This window comes from Ornithodoros turicata, chromosome 7 (genome assembly GCF_037126465.1).
Source record: "Ornithodoros turicata isolate Travis chromosome 7, ASM3712646v1, whole genome shotgun sequence".
Taxonomy (NCBI): Eukaryota; Metazoa; Arthropoda; class Arachnida; order Ixodida; family Argasidae; genus Ornithodoros; species Ornithodoros turicata.
In genome coordinates this window covers 48,442,242-48,452,564 of record NC_088207.1, presented here as the reverse complement: position 1 = coordinate 48,452,564, position 10,323 = coordinate 48,442,242, and the positions used below count along the sequence as shown (strand labels likewise).

Genomic DNA, 10,323 nt, shown 5'->3' with positions numbered 1-10,323 from the left:
TCAATCTTGACACGGTGAATTACTGCAGTCACTGAAATCAAACAAACTGTGAGGTAAGCTGTCTGAAACACATCTGTACGTTTTGAAATGCCGCCTTTCGTGCATTTCTACTTACTACTGCTACTACTTAGTACTACATAGTACTATTTAGTACTACTTAGCAGTACTAAGTACAGTAGAACCCCTTTGTAGTAAACTCTCTGGGACCATGATGAAATTTTACTAGATCAGGAGTTTTATTATATCAGGTGTGCCATTGAATGTATGGGATTCTATCGGGACCACAGTTCTCTTTTACTATAAGCAGAGTTTTACTACAAGAGGAGTTACTATAAAGAGGTTCTACTGTACTACTAAGCAGTACTTAGTACTACTTAGTACTACTGGAGTGCTCTGAACAGCATCCCTTCCCGAAAATATGTTGTGTCACAGGAGTACAACTGTGGGATGCTGTGGCAGAAAGTCATTTTTAATTGCGAGCTTAAGGTAAGCTTTGCTTGTCTGCATGCTTTCCAGTTCAACCTGAATGTGATGTGTGTTACGTACACTCCTTGCGCAAATTGTGGGAAACTTTGGTATGAGTTAGCGATTTTAATTAAATGTGAGAAAATCTACGACAGGACTATATTAAACCGAGGGAGAAAATCCATGCAGAGAGTTGACAGGAGACACTCAACATCGTCTGTGGTCAGTAGCGTTTATTGTTATAAATATATCTGCAGTTCCATTATAGAAGCTCTGTTTTTCCAGCGCATACAATCAAAAACACATACAATTTTGGCAAGTAACCTTACTCCGTGGCACCACTGTAAAAACTTAACAAGCTTGCTGTAGTACCTAATTACTTACTCTCTCGACATACTCTAACCCTCTTGTGATGAGACTGGTGACATGTAAGAAAATATTTCGCCAGACAGAGCTTGGGGGGGGGGGGGGAAGTGTCACAAAGGACGGGGACAGCGTCATATCCTTCAGTGACAGTTGGCATACTTTCATTGCCTGTCATTTTCCTTGTGTGTCTCATTGTTGACACAGCTTTAATAACAGCTGCAGCCGGTGTAACAAACAACTATGTAAATGGGTGCCTCAGTATATTTGTTTGAATGCCTCATGTTGACAACTGGGACGACTTCCCACGTTGACGACTTCACCTTTCCTCGGCAATCGTATAATACCAACATTGCGTTGCATGCTACGGTGTAGTTTGGCATGCTGTTTAACATAGATTCAAACATGTTACTGCTACAATGTGTAACTGTATTGTGATAACAAACATGGCCTCTCCACTGAGGCACAGCCACCATTACTGGAACCTTGCGCCCATGTGCAAACAGTATGCCCAGTCACCTTCAGATTGGTCATTAGGCACAGGGTTTCACTTTGGAATCAGGAACTAAGATATGCTATTCCCATCTGTTGTTGACACAATAAGGACATAGCTATAATAAGTAGCTGCACTGCGCCACATGTCTCAGTTTTTCCGTGTCATCATCTTAGCCAACAATAGTAACTAGCGACAGCATCTGTAATTAGCACTTACATACTATCCACAGCTGAAAAGAAATGCTTCAGCCAGCATCAGAATGGACGGCTGCTCTAGCCAACTGCGAACAGTGACAGTAATATCAGTGTATAATATGTGGACAGGTACAATAGTTTAAATACGTGTCTGTTTAGAGCTGCGACTATAAAACTGTACACCACTAGCATGTAAATATATATATATATTAGCAACGCTCGGGGCACTTTCTTAATTTGCTACTGCTTGTAGCAGCAGTAAAGTGCCGCGAAATCTTTGGTACGGTCGAAACACAATGACTACAAGGGGGGTCTGCTGTCAGCCTGTCGGAAGGGCATGAAATGCAGGGTCTTGTCTGGGCAACCTCTTTCACCAGAACTTGACAGTAGGCATCTCATTTGTCTTCGGTCTGGTTATCGTTCTCTTTCACGAGGTTTCCAATACACTCCCACGAGTTGCATCTGTATGTGCAATCTACGCACACTGTGGGAAATCCTGTCGCAAGTGATGTCAAATTTCTTTGAAAGTTTTTTCTGATGTTACAACAGAATCTGTTACCTTTGCTCTAGAGTAGTCATCCTCTGGTTTTGTGGGTGAGCAAACTACAAGGTGCGCAATGCACTCTGTTGGACAGGGAGTATAAGACTCCTGTACTCATGCGACCCTTCAGTGGTGGTAATACGCTTATAGGCTTCTATGTACATGCTGCCATTTTGGAGCAGCATTTTTTTTTTCCTTCTTTTTGCACATTGTGCCTTACTCAGCTTACTGCCTGTGTAGAAGCAGTAATGCAAACAATGGATATTGACAATGTAAACAAGAAACTCTCCATCACATCTCTGGTGTTTCTTTGCCTTAACAATGCTTGAGTAAAATGTACATGATGATCGTACAGCTCAGAGCACAGCTGTGACAGGTTTACATGAAGGGTGCCGAGGGTAATCATGAAAATACAACTTCCTTTGGCATCGATAGATAGGCCTTCGAGTTTTCGGGTTTTATGCTTTTTTGTAAATCGGGGGGGGGGGGGGGGAACTGGCTTTGCTGTGTTTAACCCTAAGATGCAAAGCTCTATCAGTACATTGCTCATGGTACCTTGTGTTCTTTCACTTCAGTTCTGCAGCTATCATCAACAGCTGTTGTAACTACACACAGACATATACACTGAATACCACAAGTTTCCTAGCATGCACAAAAGGAACAAAAAATACTGAGGAGACAAACTTCCAGGGCCCTTAACATTGAGTGTTTTCTATATGCTGACAGAACCAACTTAAAAAAACCTGGACTCCCACTGATGCTGCAGCACACTAGGAAGTGTTAAGCGATAGAGTACGCACGTCTTGCTTGCGACATCACATTCACCACTTTTGTGTAGCTGATGGAAATACATCGTTTTGGTATGCAGGACCACAGAGCTGGTTATGGAAGCCATGCCTGCCTAGGGGTGGGCAAGAGCAGTGTTCCATATATAGCTTGTTTTCTACAAAGACTCATTTCCCTGCATTGATATCTCTCCCAGTTTTCGTTTCCCCACATGTGACCACTAACTTCCTTATCTTTCTAACCAGGTCTGGTGTAAAGATGCGTTCATTCATGTAATCCCCCTTCCTAACCCCAACAAATCGGCTAATCTTCACCTCCCAGTGCTGATGACCTACAATACCCATTTAGCGTGTCACCCCTAACCCTTTAAATTACCCCGCCAATGATGTGGATTGCGCCCCGAAGAACAACAGTCTCTGTTCGAAACATCCACGGCTCTCTTCCTGAGGCTTCACCAACCGGTTCCACTTGTACCCAGTTTTCTCTTAGTATTCCATACAGTAAACTAAAAACAGGAATGGAGTTTATCTGGAACATGTGGATCATAGAGAGTGTGGCAAAGTGGATACTCTCTCTCTCTCTCTCGTCTTTGGCAAACACATATAATGCCCTAATAATGCTAGTACAATGACATTCCTCATTATTGTATATAGCCATGTCACCACCGCAGCATGTGGGGAGTACTCGGGCAAACTGTGGATGTTGCACGCTGTGCTGGTGACCAGCTAATCATATACTGAATCATTATAATGACACCCCTTGTAGTAGCACACAGCTGTTTAGAGTCCTTCATGTTCTAACAAATATGTCAAATAGTATCAACATTTCCTGGTGGTCATTACTTCTTGTACGCACTCCTATACAACATCACTGTCGGTTCTGTAGAGGTGGGGATATAAGACCTTTGTCTGCTCCAGCAGCACCAATTGAGACTCCAGTCTTTTCACACATTTCAAGGCTGCTCCTGTTCATTAGGAAGTCATAAATACCCTCACCACACAAAATACCTTGTGACCTCTAAACCCTGTGGAGCAAAATAGCGTATTCACATTCATCAAGAGCAGCACCACATACAACCACTTGAAAGTATCTTAAAGCTCAGGCTCAGGACAGGACAGGCACCACAGTGCTGTTATGCCTTGTCTTCCGAATGCTGTCGTCATGTGTAAGAGCACTCGGGTTGGCGGAATTGGATAGCGCTGCTGTTCGATCAAAGTCTATGGTGGCATATCCCTCTGGGGCCCACAATGGCGAAGATGGCTGCGAGGCTGTGGCCGGAACCCCGTTTGGCGCAGACGTAGTCACTGGAGACACGACACTCGTGCTGGAGTCACTCCTGTGGTCAAGATCCAGCACAACATAGTTCACCTGGCGATCTTCTTCCGAAACTGTGGCACGATCAGGCGATGCAGGACAGCTGAGGTTAGCGTAAGAGTGCTGTGGAGGTTGCTGCTGAGTTTGCTGTGCATCGCTGCCACCAGTGAACACGTTAACGTAGAAGTGCTGCTGGTCCCTCCTCTTTGCTCCTGCTTCCTGCTTCAGCAGGTCGTCGAGCTTGGCGTAGTTAGTATTCACATCCACACACGGAGGAGGATGTGGTTGGCCACACTGTGTGCAAGAATTCACGTAAGAATGTTGCGTGCGTGCAACCTCTTCAGCGTGACGAGGGTTGCCGAGAGCAATTGGCTCGAGGTAGCCTGCAGAATCAACAGTAGGGCCAGCGTTGTTGCCTGCAACAGGAAACACACTGTGTGCGTTGTTGCTGCTTATAAAGTTGTTCGGGCCATTCTGTTGTTGCTGATCAGATACAGAGCTGATGGTAGTGGTCATAGCTGCTGCCGCTCCAGAATTCTGAATGCATTCCTGCATAAAAGAGCCATTATATGATTAGATGAACTGGTCGTGCGTAAGTTTACAGGAAAAACTGGGTGAAAGAACAAGCTTACTTGGAGCGCGTTGAAGAGGCCTTCTGCCCTGTGACACTTGAAGGCATAAATTCCCGATCCCGTCGGACATCGGCGTCCGCTTTCGAAAGAGAAGAGCTGGGCATCGAAACCGTAACGACGTAGGCCTCGCAAAGGCCAACGCACGGGCAGTCTTCCCCGTTGGTGAAGTACTAGATCTGTCTCTGTGACCTCCATCTTGCCTGGACTGAGCTCTACTCCATGTTCGTCTAGGTTCCAAACGTGGAACATGCGTTCTCGTCGGACCGCGGCTCCACCTTCGCGGTGCCGCGCTGACACGCAGTTGCCCATGTCGACCGTTCAGGAACTCAGGTGTAAGCTATCAGGAGACATCCACGGGGCAGGCCACCAGCGTCTGCAAGAGAACGGTTGTGATCAGTGCACTTGTCATTGCGCGACCAAAGTACTTTTGTATCCACCACTTCGCCTGCTTATGGGGACTTGTTCGGTTTCCCAACACACCGCAGACTTTTTTTTTTACGAAAACTGTTTTTCATGTCGACGAACTCGTACCCAGAAACGTGTTCCGGTTAAAGCGCGCCGTCTTTTAACCCGCACACGCGGTTGAAAACGCCGCCGAGCCTTTCCTCTCGCTCTGTGGGGGCCTCTTTACGTATGGCTTGCACACGGCTCGCGGAAAGGAGCATCGCGTGGCGGTGACGCAACAGCGGGCACAGCATTGGTTCGTCTGAATTCTCTCGCGGGAAAACCGTCCCACGGGCGAATCTTTCGTGCCCAATCATCTCGTAACCCCTTTTCCGAAGTCGGGACACACACCAAACCAGGGTACCAGGTACCAACCAGGCCTGTCCATCTTCTGATGGGGCTCCCTTTCTGCTATTCTCGCTTCACAAGGGTTTGGAGCCGTTTCCGTTGGGAATAATACGTGCCTCAAAGTCCCTCGGCGCTCATGCGAAGAGTGTGCACGGTCGAGCACCACCTGTCGTGGGCACGCATAGGGCGGGGTTCTCTCGTCTGGGCTTTCTATTTTCTCGCTACCTGAGCCCCGCTTCCGGCTCCCCCTTTGTCCGCTTCTTTCTTTCTTTTTTTTTTTTTTTTCACCGCTGGGTGGAGCACTTCCGTTCCCTGACAAACCATCAAAGACGAATTTTGGGGGAGACGCCGCAAAAGGCGGTCACATGGGCCGCAGTGACTACGGTCATTCCAAGCCGCACTGCAAACCAGAACCCTGTCGACTCATGCGCATTGTCTGCTTTCTATCCTCAATAGCATAGTGCAGCCAACGCCACCTAATACAGAACGCCTGCTTATTGCCTCCTCTCCCTCCTTCGCTACGTGGACATATAAAATTAGAATTCGTCTGCTACTGCGATTTGCCGTTCTGAGCTTTCCAGAAAATCCATTTGGTACGCGGGGACGTTGAATCACTGCTCGCAGACGACGGCGGTTCGTCTTCATGGCCACGACCGCTGAAAGCACGTTCGTGATTGGCTACGGCCGTTGAAAACACAGTCCTGATTGGCTGGCTCTTAGTTGTTACGTCACGTCGACGAGTAAGCAGGCTTTCTCTATCTATCTATCTAGGTGGTGTTGGATACAGCGCCGCATCCAGCGTGAAAGCGAACGGGGCGGACCACGAAACGTCAAATTTTTAAAAGTCTCGTCGCAAAGAAAATGTGTGCCATGTATGCAAAGCATCACGGGCGACTGCGGTCGCGTTGTCGTCCGTTTCCACTTGCTCTTTTTCGCTGCTATAAAAAGCGCTGTGACGTCAAAGGCTCTTGTTCAAATATTTACTCGCTTCTTGAGCTGCCAGGGACGGTCGTTTTATTCACCTAATTTATATTCCCCTCAAAGCCAAGGTTAAGCCCTCGGATCGATGCAGCCGTTCGTTTGAGCCCCGGCCGGTGCTTTCTCTTTTGAAAGACCCAATCTGATTGGCTGGGCAAGAGCTATGCCAATAACCTTTATCCCCCCCGTGAGTTGGCTGCTGCCACGTGCTTATTACTGCGGTGGTCCAGGAGTCCAGGTAGCACGGCAGTTGTGAGCAGCGAAAGAAAATACCACTACGCTCAAAGTACATGCTACCTCCACGGTTAACGAGATATTGGTGCAGAGGCGATCTGCCGAAGCAAGGAAATAAATTGTATGTATTGGATGCCGTGTATTTCCAGAAGCCGTCGCCATAACTTTTCTCCCCATCGTATAATTACAAGGGGTATGTCCCACTTCTGGGTCGGTAGCATCGCATTGATGACTTTGCAGTAACTTCGTATTTTATCAAGAGCACAATATTCTCTTTAAAAAAAAAAGACCAGGAGTGGAATTCGAAAAGTCTAGCAAACGCTGGGTACAAAAGTAAGTTCGATCCAGTCATTCGCACGGCGCAAACCACGGTTTCGTTTCCTTTTACGTTCCGCGTGCAACGGCACACACAGAAGGCATTACTATGTAAATTAGAAGAACGGGAAAGAATGAATACAGCCCGTATACTTATGCATAAAGTGTAACCGGAAAATTCGCGGAACTTTGCAAAAACGTAAAAATATGCGCCAAGTATAGGGATTATAGCCTTCGGCATCTTTCCTTATCCTTATGCTATATACGACACTGGTTGATCCATCTTCATAAAGCGGCGGCGTACTCAGAAATATATTATTTCGGGAGGGGTTCTATAGAAGCATTACCGCCGATACTGCCATCGTACACGTACCAGATAACGCAGACAAGCAAAGTGAGACACAGCAGAGAAGCCAACTTCCGAAAGTGGGATTTTATCGGTGCTATATACTATCCCGTCTCTGGCGCAAATTTCTGCGTGGATATTTTTTTCTTCGTCGCCCCAAAGGGCATCTGCAGTGCTTTCGATTGTCAGCGACCGTTTGCGCTACATCAGTAGCTTGTTATAGGCCGCAGAAATGTTCCAGACCCCCCCTCCCCACCACCACTTCCACACACAGGCACACAGACAAGAACATGCTTTATACGTTGGAATACCGAGTAAGGACATTCCCCTGCAACGGAACGCACGGCATGTGTAAACTGTTTCACTAACAAGAGCCAGTCTCCCCCTGTTCTCGAAAAACAAAAGGACGACGTCTTGGGAACATGTCATCATTGATAGAGACGCAGCTGTTGTATATCGGGGCCACATTGGGGCAAGTCTTTCTTTTTTTTTCCTCTTCTTCTTCTTTTCTTTCTTGGGGGGAGGGGGGGGGGCACCTGCTCGCTATCCCTTTTTCACATTACATTTTCCTTTTATACGTCGCTCCTTTACAAAGCTGGACACGTATCGCTTTTTCTGACAACATCCTTGATTATATCTGGTTTGCCGACATTGAACACACCCTTACATCTTTACAATACACATCCTTGCAATCTGCTGACGGGTGTCCTGTTTACAAACAGGAGGTACGACAGCTCGGTACAGTTTTAGGCAACTGGCTGCTCCAAGCCGCGGCTTGCTGTCTGTGCGCTTTCTGCATGCGATAAGAGAATCGTGAAAACCGCAATTCCACACACAAACAAACAATAAAGCATGCATTCGTGCCGTCGGGTATGTATCTGGCCCAAATAACCCATGTAGCGAAGCCACATATCGATGACGTCATAGTTTGTAAACAGTTGCCATGGTTTCGTCCAGAGCGACAGCAGTATCCGCGCAGAAAGCATATAAAAATAAGCTCCACGGCGAAGGTTACACGATACCCTCACCGATCACAACACTCCTGGCGTGCAGAAATGGCCAGAAACTCCGATTACATCATAAATGGCTGTCTAGCTTTTCGCCGTGTCAACGGTTTGATCCGCGAGCGCTATTTTTTCTTTCTTACGTTTGTGTTGTTATCGGCGGCGTTATTCAACCACAACCCTTCAGTCAGATAATCAGCTGGAAGCCAGACAGTGGGACCTATTGGCGTCGTGTGTCCGGTTCATTCCGATTCGTTAAGCCCGATGACGTCATTGTGTGGTTATAACGTTACAGTGTATACAAAATTTCCATGGCTATGTTCATCGAAGGTGTTCTAGGCCTTCGTCTCTCCGTGTTACAACTAAGCCATCCCGGGCGTCGCAGCAGAAGTGCCCGTAATTTATGACAGACGCTGATGTACACGGTGGACACCAATGACACAAGACAAAAAACCCCCAAAACGGGATTAAAACTTAACCATAAGCAGCGATCGGTTAAGCCTTCATGATTTCGTTTGGGTATCGTTGCCGGTTATTTCGTTGGTCAGGTGAAAAAGTGGCTTACCCGAGGCCATGCACGCACTTGCAACTTCATTGTGTGTCACGGGGCAACCAACGATGTGTAGAATATCCGTTTCGGGCATTAATTCTTGTAAAACGAACGAGCGCGGAGTCTGCTACAACACACAAGCGCACTAGCGGGTACATGATTTGCTTATGCTGGCTTCTCTCGCTCAGCAGGAGCGGGCTCCGAATGAGACTTGACTTGGATAATTGATACGCACCTAGTTGCCGACTAGATGCGAGGCTCGGATCGGATCGGCCATTTGGTTGGACGCGCGTAGTACAAAACTGTTTAGAGTGGGATCTACTGTGGAATATTGATTTGGAGAGGATACTAGTATATGTTTTCGAATGGGATCTTCGAGAGTAAATGTGTGGTGAGTATGTTCCCAGTATAACACTGGGAAGGCATCCACGGCGAGACAGCGATACAGTTTTGTAAGTTGCAACAAAGGACACGTGACATTTCGTGCGAAAATCCTTTTTGCAAACATTACTCGTGTGATTCCGCCTTGTATAAACAAACGCGTTGAATTTCTACGACATATTTGTACAAGCACGCTCCTCAATGCACCTACTATCTTTTTCACTTGACCACCGGAAAAGCGGAAATTAATATTACCATGAACGCTGTCTCTGTGGTTGAAGCTTGGATCGAAAGGGAAGGTAGCGAAACAGGCACAAAAATCACAAAATCGGGTTGATACCTACTTCTTTGAACCAAGTGTCCATATATGATTCAATCTCCTTGATACAACAAGACTGTGATACATAATTTATCAATACCACATCATGCTTGGATCTGTAATATTTTCAGAACAATGTATCTTGAAAACTCGCGGCTAATTGTTTATTCGCGTTATAAATTATAATGCAAATGTGTACTACAGCAGGACCTGGTCAATCTGAGCCAATCCAAGACCTGGCCACTCAAGAATATAGGAGGAGCAGTCTCAGCCGTGCAAGGAATCACGCAGTACATGTGTAGTACATGCGCTCGAATACATTAATTGGAACGACACTTTTAGTTGCGTATTTATTGCAACCGATATTATTTCTTGCGAGTGCTCTCACTGAAAGTTAAAGGTACTGTAAAGCAGCAGGCACACAATTTTATACTGCTGGCTCATTTGACAGCCTGGGTGCTCAGTATACAAACGCCCCAAATTTCGTTCACATCCAGCTCGTAGGTTATTAGAAAATTCAGATTTACTATTACGGGCAGCCCTGTCTCTAAGACCCGACACGAATTCCGCAGTCCCCCTTGTAGGGCGGCGAATACAATAATAATGGGAGTGT

General features: G+C 46.5%; 1 protein-coding gene across 1 annotated transcript; it reads right to left on the bottom strand.

The window, feature by feature from the left end:
* Nucleotides 1–678: 678 nt before the first annotated feature.
* On the bottom strand, nucleotides 679–9,185 carry LOC135401355 (fibroblast growth factor receptor substrate 3-like). The gene is made up of 3 exons (XM_064633725.1): nucleotides 9,026–9,185; nucleotides 4,792–5,164; nucleotides 679–4,708 (listed from the first exon to the last, which is right to left on the bottom strand). The coding sequence occupies exons 2-3, from the start codon at nucleotides 5,098–5,100 to the stop codon at nucleotides 3,950–3,952; spliced, it is 1,068 nt and encodes a 355-aa protein (XP_064489795.1). The 5' UTR covers nucleotides 5,101–5,164; nucleotides 9,026–9,185; the 3' UTR covers nucleotides 679–3,949.
* Between the last annotated feature and the right edge of the window lie 1,138 nt (nucleotides 9,186–10,323).

Coding starts and splice junctions, on each gene's coding strand:
- LOC135401355 (XM_064633725.1), bottom strand. CDS start 5,100: ATGGGCAACTGCGTGTCAGCGCGGCACCGCGAAGGTGGAGCCGCGGTC. Junction 4,709..4,791: donor GCCTCTTCAACGCGCTCCAA/GTAAGCTTGTTC, acceptor TCTTTTATGCAG/GAATGCATTCAGAATTCTGG.